This window comes from Canis lupus, chromosome 9 (genome assembly GCF_011100685.1).
Source record: "Canis lupus familiaris isolate Mischka breed German Shepherd chromosome 9, alternate assembly UU_Cfam_GSD_1.0, whole genome shotgun sequence".
Taxonomy (NCBI): Eukaryota; Metazoa; Chordata; class Mammalia; order Carnivora; family Canidae; genus Canis; species Canis lupus.
The window spans coordinates 42,091,546-42,112,110 of record NC_049230.1 but is presented as its reverse complement, the minus strand read 5'-3'; the positions used below and the strand labels follow the sequence as shown (position 1 = coordinate 42,112,110).

Sequence of the window (20,565 nt, the reverse complement as noted above, 5' to 3'; positions counted from 1 at the left end):
AGGGGTGGAGGGAGAAGGCTATTAAGCTCCAGCTGTAAAACGCTGTTCCTGGGAAGTTCTGAGTCTGCAAGGGGCCGAGACTGTGGTAAAAGGCGGATCAGCGCTGGTGGGAGAGGAGGCTACTAACCATCCGGGCCTTTCCTCTTGGGGTCCCCAGAGGGACTGAAGGATACTTGGAAAGAGAATCACTTTCTCACTGTGTGACTCTACATCACTTGCTGCCTCAAGGCGGGTTAAGGACCTACCAGTAGCTGGGGCCTCTCCCTGGGCAGCTCTCAGCTGGGGGCAGTGGCCGTGTGCTCTGGGGCAGGCGGGTGGGAGCACAGGATCAGGCTCTCGTCGTCGGGTGGCCCTGTTGACAGCGGGATCTGCAGGAGGGCTGGGGACTGTCCAGGCCCCAAAGCGAACAGGGATTAATTCAGGTGGCTGGACTCCAGAGCTCTGGTACGTAAGTCACCCCCACGCGTGCACTGCTCGGGCGCCGCCAGAGGACACCCCCTTGCGCCGAAGTCCAGTGACGTGTCGGGCTCCCACCAAGCCCCGGGCCTTCTGGGGAGGGGTGCTGCCATGTGCGGTGAATCAGCGTGTGTCCCCAGAGCACACGGCCCGGGCGGCAGGGAGGAGGGCGAGCCTGCACAATCTCCCCTGATGCTGGGCCTCCTGGCACCAGCTCGTCCTTAGCTCCAGCTGCCTCCTGCCGGCCCCCGGGGTCGGGCCAGAACCTACACTGGGTGGCCTGTGGGCCACGGCCAGTCTGCAAACTGGTTTTGTTTGTCCTATACACAGAATAAAAAAAAAAAAAAATTAAAATAAAAGAAAAAGAAAAGCTAACTTTTGGAAATTTGGAGATTTCACCAAAACAAACAAACAAACAAACAAACAAACAAACAAAATAAAAAATCCAGACTTCTAGCTCCTGTTAAAAACAAACGAAAAGAATGATAAACAAGGGATGTTTGGGTAACTCAGTGGTTGAGCATCTTTGGCTCAGGGCACCATCCCGGGTCTGGGGATCCCGTCCCACATCGGGCTCCCCGCGGGGAACCTGCCTCTCCTTCTGCCTATGTCTCTGCCTCTCTCATGAATAAATAAATAAAATCTTAAAAGAAAAAAAAAAGATAAAAGGGAAGGTCTGGCAACACTGGGTTCTCCTTCCCAGGAGGCGACAGTTCACCGGAGGGGGGACCAGCTGTCTCACAGAGCACATTGTCCGGTTCCCCAGTCTTCACCACCCTCCCACTTGGGGGAGGAATTGTCGCTGGGTGCTGGGTGCCGGCTACTCCCTCAGGCGATTGCTCTAGCTCCTAGCAACTTCGAGCCCTGAGCACCTTTCCCCTGCAAACCAGTTGGTACTTGGCCCTGAGGACATCTTTGAGCTACCTTCCTCAACCACTGCTCTCAACTGGCCCCTTGGGGCTTCTGGCACAGGACGGAGGCACCCATTTCGGAGTCACACACACCTTCTGAAGACACAAAGCTCCTGTCAACGTTTTGGGGGGCGCAGGCCTAAGGGCTGGATTGTATCTGCATTCTTCTCAGCCTAGCAGCAGGGGATGGGAGAGCTCATTCTTCCAGTTACAAAGCTCTCCTCCGGGGATCCCTGGGTGGCTCAGCGGTTTAGCGCCTGCCTTCGGCCCGTGTGCGTGACCCTGGAGTCCGGGGATCGAGTCCCACGTCGGGCTCCCAGCATGGAGCCTGCTTCTCCCTCTGCCTGTGTCTCTGCCTCTCTCTCTATGTCTATCATGAATAAATAAGATCTGTTAAAAAAAAAAAAACTACTTCTCTAAAAAAACAAAGCTCTCCTCCATGTATACGCATTAAAACTTATGCCCAAGGACCCAGGTGCGCTGCCATGTGGGAGCTGTGGTACCCCTTGTCCCTCCTCCATACACCAGCCACCAGTACCTGCCAGCGCTGCCCCCAACCCCCACTATATTCCCGTGAGGTCCTCTTTCCTGTGCCAAACTCTGGAGCCATCTATCCCTGCAGAAGCCTGCATGAATGCAATAGCATACAAAAAATCCAATTGCAGGATACAGAGGTAATTAGGGAATGTTAAATATTAAACAATGTGTCAAAGGGCCACTGTGTGCCAAACCCTCCCTCCCCCTTTCCAAGATAACCAGGGATCTTTTTTTTTTTTTTAAAGATTTTATTCATTTATTAATGAGAGACATAGAGAGAGAAGCAGAGACACAGGCAGAGGGAGAAGCAGGCTCCATGCGGGGAGCCCGACGTGGGACTCGGTCCCGGGTCTCCAGGGTCTCCAGGATCGCACCCCGGGCTGAAGGCGGCGCTAGACCGCTGAGCCACCAGGCTGCCTGATAACCAGGGATCTTAAGGGGACTCCCACCAGAGCCTCACTGTCTCTTAGGTTAACTTCTAACCTAACCCTGCGCAGGCCCTGGGGAAACAGATTTCCATTGCTTTTATTTAGCACCTACTCGAAAGATAAAAATGGCCTGTCAAGAAAGAAAAAGGACTCTAGCAGCTAGAGGTCTTATCGAAAATCATTAGGGAAAACCGCTGGTTATGGCAGTTATAAACAAGCACCCCCCAGTTATGGAGACTGGGGACCCTCAGCTATAGCACTGGGTCCTCAGAATGAGGCCACATTTTTAGTTTTCCTAGTTCCCACCCTTACTCTTTTTTTTTTTTTTTTTTTAAAGATTTTTGGGCAGCCCCGGTAGCTCAGCGGTTTAGCCTGCTTAAAATAAAAAGATTTTTATTTATTCATGAGAGACACAGAGAGGCAGACACAGGCAGAGGGAGAAGCAGGCTCCATGCAGGGAGCCCGATGTGAGACTCGATCCCAGAATTCCGGGATCAGGCCCTGAGCCAAAGGCAGATGCTCAACTGCTGAGCCACCCAGGCGGCCCCCCTTATTCATTTCTACAGCAAGGTGTGCTCCCAGGCAGTGTCCCTATGCCCACTTGGAGTCCCCTGGATGCCCCTAAATGTGATCCCTGTCCAGCTTCTCATCCACAGGCTCACCTTCTCAGCGACTGACTCTATCAGCAGGGGGAAGCAGACATTTAGGGAGCTACCCTGGAAGCTCACCTCTCCCCCACATCCAATCAAAGCTCAGGTCATTATCCCTTTTTCTCTGGTTCAGCCCTCCTCCAGTCCCTCCTGTGTATCTAAGATATAAATCTAATTATGGCCTTCCCCTGCTCAGGCATCTTCCATGGCTCCCCAAGGCTTGGTCTGTTAAAGTCGTAACTCCCTGGCTTGGCACCTGCAGGATCCTCACCAGTTCCAAGTTCCACTTTTACAACAGCTTGAAAATTCATGATTTCCCAAAGCATCTCATGTGTTCCCAGATCTCTGAGCCTTTGCTATGCTGTTCCTCAGAATAGAATGCCCTGCTCGTTTGTTTGCACCAGGCATATATGACCGTAAAAGTCAGCTGCAAGGCCACTTCCTCTACAAAGCCTGCCAGGCAGACAAGGACCCTTTCCTTGGGCCACTTGTTGGCTCATAGCTGAAGGCAAGGGCACTACCACCTTTTTATGTGTGTTCTAGAACTTAGCACCATTCCCTGAGCACAGGTGCTCAGTAAATGACTGGTAAGTTCCTCGGCTTTCGCTGAAAGGAAGTTTTGGCGTCAAAGCCATGAACTGCATCCTGAACTAGCCACCTTTCAGCCATGTCATCTTGGGGGATCAACCTCTTGTGCCCCAGCTTCCTTGATTGAAACATCACAATTCCTGCCTCATGGCATCGTTCGGAGGATTACACTAAGGAGGGTGGGTGGCATGTGCAGAAAGCACCTCCCTGGCTCAGAAGAGGGCCTTGTGAATACTGGATCCCTCTCCTCTATCTGTTCTGCTCACTCCAACCTCCAAAGCACCTACTTCTCTACCTGACTGGCAAGGAGAGGCTCCTAGAAATAAGATTCAGATAAATGAGCATTCCACTTCCCACCCCACCTCTAAGGCTTCCATGACGCAAGGCATCTCCAGCCCAGGAGACACTGACTGGATTTGGGTCTGCTTACTCTTGGGGGCTGGATGACCATCCTCTGTGCATCATGGGTTCTTTTTTTTTTATTTTTTTTATTCATGATAGGCACACAGTGAGAGAGAGAGAGAGAGGCAGAGACATAGGCAGAGGGAGAAGCAGGCTCCATGCACCGGGAGCCCGACGTGGGATTCGATCCCGGGTCTCCAGGATCGCGCCCTGGGCCAAAGGCAGGTGCCAAACCGCTGCGCCACCCAGGGATCCCTGCATCATGGGTTCTGATGCCATTCTGTCTCCACTCTTCTGTGCCTTCAAGGTCCATGGATAATTTCTTTCTTTGGAAGGAGCTCCTAGAGGGGGTGCAACCCCCACTGACTCCCCCACCCCCATTCCTGTTCCCTGTGCCATCCGAGTAGCTCCTCACACTCATCTGGAACTGACCCAAGTAGACACAAGCCCCAGACATCATGGTACACTTTTATTCACAAACTCCAGACACCCAGGCCTGGCCTGGCACAAAAGATGTGTTCTTGCCAGTGGCAAAAAACTAATACAGCACGTTCATTAATACTAACCATTTTAATTTAAATTAATAGCATTTCTGGAAGACAAATGCAGTTGATAGAAAATATAAAAACTTTTACTGTACAAATTTTACATCACATTCAAAAAAGCAAGTGTGTGCCTGTGGCCACGGAAGACGCTGGTTTTACACACACTAATGAAATCCGGGCTAACACTGCAGCATCACACAAGCTCTCTAAACGGCTTCACATTTACATCTCCACTCGGCCCCCTAATCAACACGGAACAGCAATGCAGGCTTATAGGACACACGGCTGCCCCCTGTAGTCACAAGGAGAAATGCCACTAAGAGGGCAGAGGGGCTCCAGCACCCTGCATGGATTTGGTGACATGGAGAGGCGAACGTTGCTACACTGCCCACGACCAACAGGGAGCTTGCTAGGACTGAAGACCTTGAGTTGGACAGAGACCTAGGGACTGCACCTCTGGTGGCTAAAGGCAGCAGGAACAAGGGCCCTAGGGTTTTGGAGGGGATGCTAGGGACTGGGGACGTGCCATGAAGGACCAATGCTTGGGGTCCACTCTCAGACCCCGGTGGGGACCCCCGCTATCCCCAGAGCTCTCGCCAAGGAGGCCATCTCAGCTTCTCCATCCCCTTCACAGTTGGCCATGCAGGCTGAATTCACAGTATCTGCCGTCCTTCGTGTTTCCACAACAGACGGGAAGAGCACACAGAAGGGCAAGCATGTCTTCTCAACCTCAATTCACAGTCACTTTGAGTGGGAGAAGGGGACTACTTTTCTCTTAAATGACAGGCAGTGCAGGGGTAGGCCAAGAGCTGGGAGGCTGTCCAGGGTCCTGCAGATGAAGGGGCTGTCACCCCCAGACCTTCACCTCCGCCTCACGGTTCCTGGCAGAGGGTCAGTTCCTCTAAGGGCAGAGACTGTGGCTGCTCCTGTTGCGGAGTCCCCTGCACTTGCACAAGACACCGTTGGTGTTTGATGAAAGCTTCCTGAACTGATCTGCGGCATGATACTCATTGGGGAGGCCAAGGGATGAGGAGGTGAAAGAAGCAGTCCCACCTGGAGCTGAATCCAGCTGGTTTACAGCTCCAATCTTCCCTAAGCACCCTGACTAGGAAGGGTTAAGGAGCTCAGGTCTGGGGTGCTGATGGGCAGTGGGAGCCCAGATACCCGGCATGGCTGCACAGCTCTGCTAAGCGTGTGTCAGCCAAGGGGTGCCTGACCTGGGGACAGGAAGACAGCCCTACAACTTCTAGGTAGTGGCTTGCTTCATAGGACATTTTGGCTAGACTCCAGGGAAGGCTCTGAAGATTGGGAGCTTTGCTAAATGGGTCTAAATGAAAGGGATGAGAGGACCACATGCCCCTCCATCTTGGCTCAGGGCATGGCTCAGAGCATTCTGGGTCTGAATCCAACCACATCTCCACCCTTGTCACCTTCAGTCAGTTCTGGTTTGAGGCCTAACATGGTGAGTAACACCCACTGAAGGCTTGTTTGCCATTTGGTACTATCCCTTTGGGTGACAGCTTCTAATGAAGATAGGGAGGGTGCTCTCACATCACAGACTTCCCCTACTCACACCCCTCCTTCTGGTGCAAATGTACACACATAGGTAGGTGGCCCTGACTTAGTTCATGGGAAGGCTCAAAGACTGGTGGGCTGGGTGGGTCTAGATGAATGGCGTGGAGGGGCATAGGCCTCCTGTCTTAGCTAAGAGCTCAGAACACGGACTGCAGAAGAGTCAGGAGTGGCTATGGGCTTTCATTTCAACAGTACAGGGGGAGAATGGGCAGGCAGTTCCAGAACCTTGGCATGACAGATAGAGCTTCCAAAGAGCTAGGTCACCCCTGTGACTGGGAGGGTGGGCTCAGGGGCCTGCTGCCTGCCACTTCTCCCTTCCCTTTGTCCTCACCAAGCAAGCTTTCATGGTATACACAGCTGCTGGGCTGGGCCTTAGGTCTGGGGTCAAAGGTCAGCCAGGACTGGGACGTGTCTAAAAAGCTGAAGCCGGGAGTGCCATCTCCTTGGTGTCTTCCTGGAAGCTGTGTGAAAGAAACCTCTCCACAGGTGAGAGGCTACCTCCACCCTGGCTACCAACCCACGAACCCCTGGATCAATCTAGATACTATTTGCATTTTATCTGTCTCTCCTTTTCCAGCAGGTATGGGCTGGATTATTGGGGTCAAAAGGGAAACAAACTCTCGGAAATTCCTGACCCTCATAATCCAGCTTGGTTCCTAGCCAGGGTTTCTTCTGACAGAAGAAAAAGGGACAGCGTCCCTTTGATAGGATAGGGCAAGAACCCAACACAGGGACATTCTCTATGGCTGGGCTTTAGGGCCAAAGCAGAGTCCAGGTCAAACCTCATGGTTCCCTTGCTCCCTGGAGAACAGCCACAATCATGATGCTTTTCTTTCTTTTTCCTCAATGCCGACAGGGTCCTCCAGAGGGGAAGGCCACTTCCGCCATCCTGGCCAGTGGTGCCAGTGTGCCTCTGAAGAGCACTTTTTATTATTACCTACTGTAAAGCATCAAACTCACTCCCCAGAAACATATATGTAAACATTCGCTGCCTGTTGGGGCAGGTCTGGTTGTCAGTAATGTCACTTTAAGAAACAGCAGGTGCAGCTCCATCTCCGGCCCGGGTGTTTTTGTGGATGAATGGTCTGAGTCGAGGACTCACACTCCTGATTTGCAGCACTTAGGGTAGACTGATGTTTTGAAGAGTGTTTTCATTTTTGTCACGGTGGTTGGTTGGATGCTTCAGAAACACATTTAAGAAAGAAAGAAATTGGCAGAAAAAACTGCACAGCTGGCTACATCTTTGGATTACTGGACTCCAGGACACCCAAGCCAAACCTTTCAAACCGGGGTACAACTTTGCTGCTGTTAATGCTGCAAAGAGGAACAAAAACATGAGTTACAGCCACGCTGGTCTTGACCGGAAGTAGGGTAATGTTAGCTCAGGAGCAGGCCAGTTTCAGAAGCTCCACAGAGGACCTGACCCCAGCAAGAAGTAAGGACGACTACAAGCCAACAGCCTTGGCAGAGCTGCTCCTGGTCATACTTGGCCAAGGGAATTTAAGACTTGGCCGCATACCCTCCTGAGGGGACAGGGGCTTGTTCATCTTGGAGTCCTTGGCCCACGGCATGTCGTCATTGCCCATCTGAGCTACTTTCTCACTTGCAGCCAGGAAGGCTCTGCTCCAAGTGCAAAAGGAAGAAAAGAGAAACTGGACCCCAAATACTAGGGCGGGCAGGCATCAGGACCATCTGGAAAGCAAGTATAAATGCAGAGTCTCAGAGCCTGCCTCCAGAGACCTGGACTTGGTTTGGGGGGTGACCCCAGGAATCTGCACTTGGGAAGCAGCACAGTGATGGTGTGTGGCCTCTTAGCCTCACTCTTGATGAGCCTGACTTGGGGTCTGGTACTTTCTGTCTGTAAAGGGAGTGAGGGCTGGCGGCAGAAGCTTTGTTCTCATCAGTGAAATTATTTGGCGACAGGCCCCCTTCGTCTTAGGACAGCTTTCCTGAGGGCACTGCTGAGGACAGAGCCCTTTCCAGCTAGTGTTTTTCATAGCAATAGGACTCTGGTGTCCACCGCCCCCAGCCCTCCAGATGGGGCGGGCCTCAAGCAGCTCTGAAATCATCCCACTCCTTGTTGGATGAGACCTCTGCAGGTTAACAGCCAAGCAGAAAGCCCTCCCCTGTACTGCGGACACAGCCCACAGGGGGCTGATGTGCTCAGCAGGGAATTGATCCCATTGAGGTGTTAGTAGGGAGCCAGGATCACCCAAACAAACTGGTGCCGCCCTCACAGAGGAAGAGTTAGAGAATGATGTCCTGTCAGAGTAGGCAGCACTGCTGGGTGGGGTGAGGGCAGGGTCTGTTAGGGGATCCTCGTGGACATCAGTTATTCAGGTACACACGGGCCGTGGAGAGGGGAGGGGGCCCGTTTTAAAAACAAACAAAGCAAAAGAAGTCTTGGGAGAGGTGCCTGGCGCGGCAGAGATCACATCCCCTGGGTTAGTGCCCGCACATCAGTTTGCGTTTGAGCAGAAGTCACGGTGCCAAGTGTCGATTAGGAGGAAGAAAGCCCCTGGTGCATGCAAGGCAGCCAGGCCTACAACCTACGGGAAGAAAGAGAAGAGGGGAGAAGAGAGTCAGCAACCTGAGCCCTTGGAGGAGCAGGAGGAGCGGCAGAGGCCTGGCCAGGGCGGGGGGGGCTTTCCCTGCAGAGGGAAAGGGCATCCCCGCTCTATGCCAGGCTTGGCAACACAGCGAGCTCAAAAGGGACCTGGCACAAAGCACCTGTCCCAAGTTCCCCTGGGACAGCCACAGAATGTTTAGACAGAGGTTGGCCAATGGACCCATTCCCCTCAGCCCCTATCAAAACGGACCTCCTGAAAGTTCATTCATCCTGCTTACTGCATTCCCTTCTTTAAACTCTGGTCAAAGGGCACCCTGGATTTGGATCAAGGACCCAAGTTCTCTTCCACCCAGCAACAAGCCACAGCAGGTAGACGGAGGTCCTGCCGTATGCCGTGCGCCTCCACTCAGCCCGGTGAGAGCCACACAAGCCTGTGGGACCCTTGCCGGTGGCCAGTTCAGCTATGAGAACATCACTTTGGCTTTAGGGGAACAAAACAGGCAAAAATGGAAGCTGGATGCAGACACAAGACAGGAAGCAGGGTGCAAACAGGCAGGGAACAAGGGCAATCACAAAAGACACACTATTCCTCCAGAGCCGGACAGGAGTTCTTAAAGTCCAGGTGACCGTAACGCCCCTTCCCGTAGTAGCGGCTCCGCCAGCGGCTGGAGGGGCCCCGCGACCGTTTTGCCAAGTGTGGGAAGAATGCAGTCCGGTGGGTGATGGAATCAGGCACCCAGCGCAGACAGGTGGAGGAGGAGCGGCAGGAAATCACGATGGTGGGAAGTGGGGAGATGACAGCACAGGCCAGCACATCCGCCACCCCCCACCGCCGAAAATAAAACAGTAACAAGACAGATGGAAAAGAGAAAATGAGAATTAGAGGCAGAATGTGTTAAAGTACAAATTATGAACAGGAAGCTCTGACTGAGGCTCATTCAGGTAGGCTGGCATTTTTTTCCTCCCAGCGGCTGAAACAGATGGCTTGGGTAGGGAACGCCGATTTACGGCTCTGTCTCCCACCTGTAAATGAGAAGGTGGGGCTATATGGTCTTTAGGGAATCTGAAATCATCTCCTGAATGGCCGACCTGCCTAGTGCAGCCTTCTCCTCTCTTCTGTGGATGACAAAACCAGGAACCAGGATATTAAACAAGTGCCCAAGTCCAGGGGAACCTCAGTCTCCTGGTCTCTGCCAGGACAGTTCCTGTTCAAAACCCAGTTCCAAAGACCCCTCTTTCGGGAGACACTTTCTCAAGCTTTCTGGGTGGGCAGAGAGGCCCCTGTGTGGGCTCCCACAAAGGCTGTTCTTCATCATAGCTCTTAGCATGTTATAATCATTCTCTCATCCATTCTCCAATTAGACTAGAAACTCCTGGCTGGCCGAGGCCTGGCCTTGGCCTTCGTCTCTGTGGGTGTGTAGCAGGCACTCAGCAATGGATAGGCTGAACCCACACTTCTAATCACAACATTCTGTTGTGCCCTGTTTGCCTTAGACTCTGACCCACCTTAAGAGCAAAATATGGAAACTAATGTGGCATTTTAAGAGACAGTATTCCCAACCCCAAACATTCCTTTAGGCTGTCCCTGCAGATGACCTAAATCAGTGGTTCTCCTACTGCACCCTCTGGTCACCCTCGGGTGACCTGTGCTGGGCCTCCCCTCACCCATGACTCGAAACCCAGTACAGTTTGTTTTCAAGATGGGCCAGCAAACTAAATACAAGCCAAATCCAGCCACAAACAGATTAATCACTTTAAAGTTTTAAAAGAAAAAAATCAAAAACCAAAAATACCAAGAACAGATGATAGAGATCATATGACCTACAAACCTAAAATATTTACCAACTGGCCTTTTCTAGAATGGGAGGAGTGCTGCTGCCACCACATGCCTGGGCAACAGACAGGAGATCCAAGTGCCGCTTCTCTAGGGGCTCTGTGATGTGACTGCAGGTGCCACTTGCATCATGACTGGGGGCCCCAGGAGCCACCTTGGGGATGTGGATGGGCTCCTGCCCACACAACTACCAAGAGCAGCTATATTTTATCTATTTTATATATTGGGACTTTGGGGGGAGATTGCACTTTTAGAAAATGCCCTTTGCCTGAAAAAAGTTTAAAACCATTCATATCAGGAGTGCCTGGGTGGCTCAGTGGTTGAGTGGGCGTCACATATTGTGAAATCTTCTTTTATTTTTTTCCCTCCAAAAGCAAAATGTGAAAGTTGCATGGAATTTAAGTTGGAGCATCCATAAATTAAGCTTTATTAGAGCCCCCAGCCACTGCTCTCACTGCTCTCACATCAAATGGCAGAGCTGAGTCCTTGCCTTGCAATACAGACTGTCCACAGTGCTGTCACAGCTTCGCACCACTGCTGGGCACACTAGAAATCCCAGGGACAGGAGCTGTAACTTGAAATTTCCCTCCATGCCTGTAAGGCCTAATGCATTTCCCATGCCCACTCGCCCCCCACCCCGCTCTGGCCCAAGCTCTACTTTTAAAAGCTGTGGATACTGAGGCCTGGAACAAATGACTTCCTCAGATTCTCACAAAGGGTTTATGGCAGGGCAAAGGTCTGCTTTGGAGCGTTCAGGCAGAGAGAGTGCCAGAGGGACAGAACAAAAGGGGAATGAGACAGAATGTACAAGAGGAGTGAGGCCTGCCCAGTACCAAGGGGCACAAACAATTGTGTGATTCAACAGGACAAAGATGGACTTCCAGCATCAAAGCAGCACATAAACTCTGGCCATGTGGCCCTCTAACAGGTGGCTGATGTGGGGCTAGAAAGCTGTCTTGAGTCTGCACCCTTTTAAGTAATAGCCGCTCTGCTGGCGTTGCTGATGCTCTAGGACCCATGCTGCTCTGGCTTCCAGCTGGCCCCATGTGGCCCCTTCCAAGGCAAAATCTTCTTGTCCTGGCCCAGAGTCTGCACTGCCCTGATAATAGTGATAGGCAGCTTTTCACAGAAAAGCACTAGAGATACTGGTCTCTCAAAAGGAGTTCTCTGAAATAAACAAGATCCTAGTATCACTTGGGCAAGGGAACGAGTCTAGTTACCTCCGGCTAAACTGCTCTGTGTATTCCCCAAACCAACGCTGTAGGCAGACAGATTGGACAGTGCCCTTTAAGAAACCAGATAAGGCTGTACAAGCTTGGTTGGTGAGTTTGGCCCACTGAGGGGAAACTTACTCAGCAGACTTCCAGAAGTGCCCAGGGTGGGAGAGCCTCCGGTTCAGCTTGGGCAGTTTTTCCAGCATGTCCATCAGCAGGGTGAAGCTGGGCCTCTCCTGCAGGTCGAAAGCCCAGCAGGCAGAGAGGATCTCCTGCAAGCAGAGCCAGCATTAGTGGGTGTGAGAGCTGGCTGGGAGGGAGGAGGGCACAGCTGGGGTACTCTGCACAGGGTTCCTTTGATACTCTCGAGTCCCCCTTCTCCATCTGGTGGTCCCCTGAACATTCTGCCAATATTTGGAAGATTGGTCATTTCTAGAATAGGGCTGAGAAACAACTGAATCTCAGAAGAGCTCTCATGCTTCCAGTTGAAAACAAAGTGCATGAGCTTGTCTCTCCTCTTTCCTTCTTAGACTGCCCTGGAATAACAGGAACAAGGCCGGATAAACAGGTAATAAAAAAGAGATCAGAAATTGGTTGTAGATTTTTGGAATGGAAAGCAGAGAAATGCAAGAGCTCAGAATACATGTGGGGCGGGCGGGATGCATCAGAGGCAGAAGCCCCAGTACTATAAGAATGGAGGCTGGGAGCGACCAAAAGGGTGAAACAGTCAGCAGAACACCTGTCCTGACTGCCCCCCAGCCCAGGGGTGCCGGGGTGGCTCAGTTGGTTAAGTGTCCAATTCTTGATCTCAGCTCAGGTCTTGATCTCAGGGTCGTGAGTTAAAGCCCTACGCTGGGCATGGAGCCTACTTAGAAAAAAAGAGTAAAGCTCCTCTCACTTTGAGAGTTTGCTGCCTACTCTCTGGATCTGCACATTTCCCACACACCTCTCAGCCTTTCGATTCAGGAGAGCTCCCGCAAGAAAACAGGCCTGCACACACAACCAGGCAGAAAGTGCTCACCTACTTAGGCTCAGCAACTCAGGTTTTTGTTCCTAAGTACAACTAGACCTCATTGGGTTGCCTACCAGGTCAGGGAAACAAGAGACCAAAGAGAACACCAACCCTGGAGAAAAGTGTGTGTGTGTGTGTGTGTGTGTGTGTGTGTGTGTGTGTGTGTGTAGAACCTACTCTGTCCATAAAAGAAGATCAGGATGCAATAAAAAACACACTAACAAATAAGAAAGAGATTGAAATTAATAATATAACTTCTGAAACAAAATATTAGGAATACTGGCAGATAAGATCCAGGAAATTCCTCAGATTGTGCACTCAATTTTATTTATTTTTTATTTTTAAAAGTTTTTATTTATTTATTCATGAGAGACCCAGAGAGAGAGGCAGAGACATAGGCAGAAGGAGAAGCAGGCTCTCTGTAGGGAGCATGATGCGGGACATGATCCCAGGATCACGTCCTGAGCCAAAGGCAGACGCTCAACCACTGAGCCACCCAAGCGCCCCAGCACTCAATTTTCGATAGAGAATAGAAAACATTAAGGAAGGTAAAAGACACAGAACCTCACTAAGGACCAAATTCTGTCCAATGGAAGTTTCCACAAGAGAAAACAAAGGAACTATAGGGCAGAAGCCATATAATGAAGACTTAATAAGAGAGAATTTCTCAGAAACCTTTGAGGGAAACTGGAATCTTCATCTGAAAAGACCCAGAGAAGGGACCTCACTGAAAAAAGAAAATCAAACCAAGAAAAAGAACTTATTCTATAAGGTACATTTTAATGAAATTTCAAAGTAACAAGGATAGGGCAGCCTGGGTGGCTCAGCGGTTTAGCGCTGCCTTCGGCCCAGGGTATGATCCTGGAGACCCGGAATCGAGTCCCATGTCGGGCTCCCTGCATGGAGCCTGCTTTTCCCTCTGCTTGTGTCTGTGCCTCGCTCTCTCTCCCTCTCTCTCTGTGTCTCTCATGAATAAATAAAATCTTTAAAATAAAAAAAATAAAAATAAAAACAAAAATAAAGTAACAAGGACAAAGAGAAGATCCTGGACATTCCCAAAGAGAATAAACCAGGGCATCTACAAAAGACTGAGAATTAAGATTAATATCAGATTTTTCAGCAATGCATTGGACACTTAGTAGACAGTAGAGCAAAAATTTCATGTTCTTAGGGAAGATTACTGTGAACCTCTTGGTGTAAAAACAAAATCAGGACTTGTGTAGGCATGTGAGGAGTCAAAAATTATCTCTTATGCATCCATTGGGAGGAAGTTCCTTTAGAATTCACTCTCTCTCTCTCTCTCTCTTTATTTATTTATTTATTTATTTATTTATTTTTAAATTTTTATTTATTTATGATAGTCACAGAGAGAGAGAGAGAGAGGCAGAGACATAGGCAGAGGGAGAAGCAGGCTCCATGCACCGGGAGCCCGACGTGGGACTCGATCCCGGGTCTCCAGGATCGCGCCCTGGGCCAAAGGCAGACGCTAAACTGCTGCGCCACCCAGGGATCCCCTCTCTCTCTTTTTAATATTTTATTTACTCGTTCATGAGAGACACAGAGAGAGAGAGAAAGAGAGGCAGGACACGGGCTCCATGCAGGGAGCCCAACATGGCACCCGATCCAGGGTCTCCAGGATCACGCCCTGGGCCGAAGGCGGCGCTAAACCACTGAGCCACCCGGGCTGCCTAGGATTCACTCTCATTTTGCTGGAATGTAAATAAAGAAATGGAAAGACATGAGATACAAAAAATTCTAGTATTGAACCAGGATTGAAAAGAAATGGAAGGATAACAGCACTACAGTAGGCCAAAAATTCCATTATCCAGATTATAAGAAATCAGTGGGCCCTGGAAAGAATGCAACAAATTGCATTCCATAAGCAGTATGTAGGAACTGCATGACCTCGGGAATATGGTAAAGGTGCCTGTGACTATTCTCAACAAGAAGAAAGACAGACAATTAGAAACTACAGGAAAAACCTAAAAGTGCACAAGAAAACCATGGTCCACATGTGAAGCCAACAAAATTGTGGCGAGCCTTTGAATAACTGATAGAATGGAAGAAAAGAAATGGACCCGCAAAAAAGAGAATGTAGTGAACTACTGAATCAGCAGCTAATGGCAACTACAATCTATTATAATAATGTACACATATTTATCATCCTTTCATTTTTAGCCTCAATCTATAGACACAGCATGGACAATTTAATCATGTCAACACAAAATCAATTTCAATAAAAGGATAAAGGGAAAGCTGATGGAAGTTAAACAGAGAAGGGGCAGAGGGACAGCGAATGAAGAGGTGATGGAACAAGAAGTTGGTCTTTTGGAGAGTGACCTCAGGTAAGGAACTGGTGGTTTTCATTAAGAATCATTCTGGCCTCTTGATGTCATCCTGTGCACACTAACTCAACTGTGGCTGCCTTGATGCAGAAACTTGGTGGTGAACTTACAGCAGTGTGGCTGAAGGGGCAGAGAACAGTGCCCCCCAGAGGGCACTCCCTGCTTTTGACTATGATTCAAAATCACTTTTTATTGCCATTGACCAATGTCTCATCTACCCTTCAATGGCAATGTGTTAAAAAAAAAAAAAAAAAAAAAAAGACCAAAAAGGAAAGCCAATTTTCATGAGCCAGAAGCTGACTGCTTGAACACTTTATCTGTCCCCATTTCCCCGCTCCCTGTCCCTAATCTATTCTTGAAAGGCTTCAAAGGACCCATAGCCTTTGTAAGCTATCCTTTCTGTAAGATATCCTTTCAGAACAGAACTCTAGCTGTGCACTAGGAGGAGCTTTACTTAAAATGAAAGATTAAAAAAATTATGATCTTAGCCTCAGCCCAGGCCAAGTAAATCTTTCTCTCTGGTAGGGGCCCTGATCCTTATATTTTTAAAAGCTCCCAGATGACTCTTTTAGCCAGCACCGAACTCTGACTCCCTTGTCCTTGTCTCTGATGGGCTCTAGACTCTGCTCCAGGCCTTCACCCTCTTGAAGACTCCACCTCTGTGCTCTAAGATTCTAAGTGTGCAGAAATACGAGATTGCTGCCAGGAAAGCAACTTACTCTTTTTTTTTGGGGGGCGGGGGGGAATAAAACAAACACATCTGTACACTCTAGTTTACACAAAGGTGTCCTTAATAACTTTGTTGTAATGGGGGATCCCTGGGTGGCGCAGCGGTTTGGCGCCTGCCTTTGGCCCAGGGCGTGATCCTGGAGACCCGGGATTGAATCCCACGTCGGGCTCCTGGTGCATGGAGCCTGCTTCTCCCTGTGTCTCTGGCTCTCTCTCTTTCTCTCTGTATGACTATCATAAATAAATAAAAAAATTTAAAAAAAAAAAAAAAAAAAACTTTGTTGTAATGGGCACAAATTGGAAATAGCCTAAATGTCCAACAACAGAGAAGTTGTTTTTTGTTGTTGTTTTAAAGATTTTACTTATTTATCCATGAGAGACATATATATATATATATATATATATATATATATATATATATATATATACATACATACACACAGAGAGAGAGAGAGAGAGAGGCAGAGAGAGAGGCAGAAACATAGGCAGAGGGAGAAGCAGGCTCCCCATGTGGAGCCCAATGCAGGACTCCATCCCAGGACCCTACCCCAGGACCCTGGATCAAAACCTGAGCTGAAGGCCGACTCTCAACCACTGAGCCACCCAGGTGTCCCCAGAGAAGTAGCTGGATTATGGTGTAAGCCATAGGACACAAAGGTAGACAGGTTTAAAGATAAGGTTTTGTCAATGATTTGAGATAAGCATAACAAAAGATCATGTGGGGAAAAAAATGTCATGATTAAAAAAATCAGCTATATGTTATGATCTTGATTTTGTTAAACATATATCTTCAAAAAAATTAAGGGGCATCTTGGTGGCTCAGTGGGTTAAGCGTCCAGCTTTTTTTTTTTTTTTTTTTTTTTTTAAGGATTTTATTGGATCCCTGGGTGGCTCAGTGGTTTAGCTCCTGCCTTTGGCCCAGGGCATGATCCTGGAGTCCCAGGATTGAGTCCTGTATCAGGCTTCCTGCATGGAGCCTGCTTCTCCTTGTGCCTGTGTCTCTGTCACCCACCCTGTGTCTCTCATGAAAATCTTATTTATTTATAATATTTATTTATTTATTCCTGAGAGACACAGAGAGAGGCAGAGACATAGGCAGAGGGAGAAGTAGGTTAGGCTCCCCACGGAGAGCCCGATATGGGACTCAATCCCGGGACCCCAGGATCATCACCTAAAGCTGAAGGCAGATCCTTAACCACTGAGCCACCCAGGCATACCAAGCATCTAGCTCTTGATTTCAGCTCAGGTCATGATCTCAGGGTCATGGGATAGAGCCCTGAGTTGGGATCTGCACTGAGCCTGCTTGGGGTTCTCTCTTCCACTGCTGCACCTCCCTCTACTCATGCATGTATACGCGCTCTCTCCCAAATAATAAATCTTAAAAAAAAAAAAAAAAAAACCAAGACAGGAAGCTGAGTAGCTGCTCAGGTGTTCTCTCAACTACTCAATAGTCAGGAGCCTGCATCATTGTGTCAGGGCCAGGAAACTTATAAACTGCAATGCGAAGAAACCATCAAAGGTATCTGGAAATAGGTACTTGTATTACAATCTTATATTTTGGCAAGAAATAGGCTGTGGAAACTTCGATTTGTTCTTGAACAGTTATAAAGAACATTTTGGAGAAGAGATTCGACGCCACAGTAAAACCCTGTCAGTGTTCTGTGCAGTGAGGATTTTATCACCTTTTTTCATCTAAGATACAGGGCTCTACTATCTTTTCAACTCATAACTCAATTAAAACTATGATCTTTATTTCTTTCCAGTCTTTTTTTTTTTTTTTTTTTTTAAAGCTTTTTCTAAAGAAAAATAGTTGAGTAATAAAAGACACAGCTGTTTTAGCCAGATGCAAGGAGGCCCACCCGGCATACTTCTGCCTCCAGGGCTCATTTCTCAGGTGAGTGAATGAAGAAGGGCACACCTATCGTGTGCCCAGGCTCACCCTCTACCCTTCTTCCCGGAACACAGGTGGCTACTCACAGTGACTTCCTTCCCCAGGCTGACGGAGGCCAGGACGCGCTTCATACCCTCTCCGCTCCCAATCTGCCAGATCAAGGCCTCTGCGGCTTGGTTCTTAAATGGCCAGTCTCTTGCTTGCAGTTCATACCAAACAGTCCTGTGGGGACGGTCCATGCAGTGTGAGCTCCGGAACCACCTGGCCCAGCTCATGCCCAGGGGCTCCTATTGCCACAGTGCCAGGAACCCAGCCAGAGCATCCAGGATCCTCCTCCAGCTCTCCCCACTCACCGGGCTTCCAGAAATCCTGTGATGCCATCCTGGTGGCTCCTCCTGAGTACAAGAGGACCCCTGGCCCTACACATCTGTTGTGGTGGGAAGTCTGAGGCTGCACAGGCTCTGAAGAGAGTTCCTGGTACAGGGATCCCGTCTAGAATATGGCCATACCACCCTGAACACACCTGATCTTGTCTGATCTCTGAAGTTAAGCAGGGTGGGGCCTGGTTAGTACTTGGATAGGAGAGATCCCGTCTAATCTCAGTAGGGCTAATGCCAATGTCCAAGGTTGTTTGGGGAGTAACGAATGCCAAGCCCAGTGCCTGGCGCACAGAGGTGCTCAGGAAGTAATAGTCCAAGGTCAGGAGATGAAAGCACTACCCCTAAGGGAAAGTACCCAGAGATTACACAGTGAGGCCCTCACCTAGCCTCTCCAAATTCCCTCACCTTTCTTGATTCACCTTGGCCTTCTCCATGAGCCCCTCACTGCCACTGCTGAGGGTTGGGGCCACTAGCCACGTGGGGCTACTAAACAACTGACATGTGGGGAGTAGACCTGAGGTGTGCTGTAACATATTCTATACCAGATTCTGGAAACTTTGTGGGGTCAAACGGTTCCTTCATTTTTAAATTTTGATTACATGTCAAAATAATAGTATTTTGGATCTACTGAGTTAGACACATTATTAAAACAGATTTTATGTTTTTCTTTCTTTTTTTAAGATTTTATTTATTTATTCATGAGGACGCAGAGAGAAGGCAGAGACATAAGGCAGAGGGAGAAGCAGGTTCCTGCAGGAAGCCCAATGTGGGGCTCCATCCCAGAACCTCGGGATCACACCCTGAGCCGAAGGCAGACGCTCAACCGCTGAGCCACCCAGGTGGCCCTCACATTATGTTTCTATGCTACTTTTCTTTTGGTCAGCTTCGTGGGGCACTAGAGACTGGCTGGTAGGACCCTATGGTTCTCCCAGGGGGACAGTTCTGAGCTCTGGGCAGTGCCTTCACGGGGTCAGGGGTGAGACTGACACCTAGAAATCACCTGACTTAGTCCTCGTGAAGCAACCTTACAGGAGGTATTGTTAATTCTCTGCATTTTAGAGCAGGGAAAAGAGAAGGTCCAGGATGTGGTCTCTTAGCCAGAGAGGCAGAGCCAGGACTCAAAGCACAACACTCCCCTCTCCCCCCTGTCCCCAATGCCAGCTGGGCCCCTTCTTTGGGTCACACTTGGCCTTAGAGCCACAGGAGGGAGGATGTCAGGGCCTCCTCACCCAAATGCATAGACATCAGCAGCTTTGGAGAACGGCAGCTGGTCCTCGTCCTTCCCAGGGGTCATCTCTCGTACGATCTCCGGGGCCAGGTAGCAGAGCCAGTCGTGCGACAGCTTCAGCTGGTTCTCACGCCTGGAGGCCAAGAAGCCAGGGCAAGGACATGAGGCCTTTTGGCCAGGGGAGGAGAGGCTGCCTAGCACACCTATGCCCCAGGGCCAGCACACCACCCATGCATGACCCAGAAAACAGTGCTTTGCAAAGGCAAGAATGTTACAGAACACTGAAACCAGGTTCTTTCAGGAAAGTGGGCCAGTAACAGGTATCAGCAGGGGGTGGATTCTCTACCCTAGGATATCTGCCTGCCTGTGGATCTTAGAACCTGGCCTGGGGCTCATCTCCAGATAACGTGCTACTCTCCCTCCTGGCGGTCCCCCAGATTCCTGGAGAGAAGCCTTTCTCCCCACTCCTGCCTTTCAAGATTTGGGGAAATAAAATTGAATGCTCTTCCTCATTGGGGACATGAACCTTGGCCCTCCGCCCAAGTCAGTGAGCAAACAGGGGACCCAGCCTCTTATGAAGGTCAGCCTGAGAACGCAGGGCTATGTATGAGGGAAGGCTGCCCTTCAGTAACAGACTGCAAGGGTGCCCAGACCTCAGTGACACCCCGAAGCCTGACTGGCACTGCCCAGCTCCTCCCTGTTCTATCCAGACACTCAAAACCAACTTACCGGCCCTCTCGGACCACGCCCGAGATCCCAAATAGTCCGAAGTCGGTGATGACAACTTTGCCATTGTCATAGAAGACGTTCTTGGATTTGAGATCTTTATGCACAATACCTTTGGCATGTAGATAGCCCATGCCCTGGAAAATAGCAAGCCTCATGTCAGGGGGCGGGGCAGGAAGATGAGGGACAATGATTCAGCCCTCACCTGGGCTGGGCAAAGAGCTGGATGCCTCATGCAAGTCCCTTCCTGTCATCTTCAAAATCCTATGCAGTAAAAGGTCTCCACTGAACAGATGAGGAAACCAAGCTTCAGGGAAGGGAAGTCACTTGCCCCAGGCCACACAGCAATTAAGCAGCATTGCTGAAGTTTTGGTTCCAGGCTAGTCCACAGCCCCATGGTCCAACAGACACCATATACTTGACTAAAGTGTGAAGTGTGGTGAGGGTGATGGGTAGGGAGTTGGGGGGCCAGGAAGTATATAAAGAGCAATGATACCACTCATACAGGAATCCAGTGATCTACAGGGTCTCTCTCCCTCAGGCTT

General features: G+C 49.7%; 1 protein-coding gene across 9 annotated transcripts in view; it reads right to left on the bottom strand.

Moving 5' to 3' along the window:
- Positions 1–4,428: 4,428 nt before the first annotated feature.
- KSR1 (kinase suppressor of ras 1) overlaps positions 4,429–20,565 on the bottom strand; it is a 155,735-nt gene continuing 139,598 nt past the window's right edge. For 6 of the 9 annotated variants that reach the window (XM_038548211.1, XM_038548212.1, XM_038548218.1 and 3 more), the window contains 6 exons: positions 20,024–20,157; positions 19,296–19,427; positions 17,773–17,908; positions 11,848–11,981; positions 9,246–9,326; positions 4,429–7,406 (listed from right to left, as the gene is read on the bottom strand). In XM_038548211.1, coding sequence (XP_038404139.1) covers positions 7,328–7,406; positions 9,246–9,326; positions 11,848–11,981; positions 17,773–17,908; positions 19,296–19,427; positions 20,024–20,157 — 696 coding nt within the window. In that variant the 3' untranslated portion in view covers positions 4,429–7,327. Of the gene's footprint in view, positions 7,785–8,550; positions 8,642–9,245; positions 9,327–11,847; positions 11,982–17,772; positions 17,909–19,295; positions 19,428–20,023; positions 20,158–20,565 lie in introns of all 9 variants that reach the window. The other 3 variants (XR_005364703.1, XM_038548214.1, XM_038548213.1) reach the window with 3 other exon arrangements.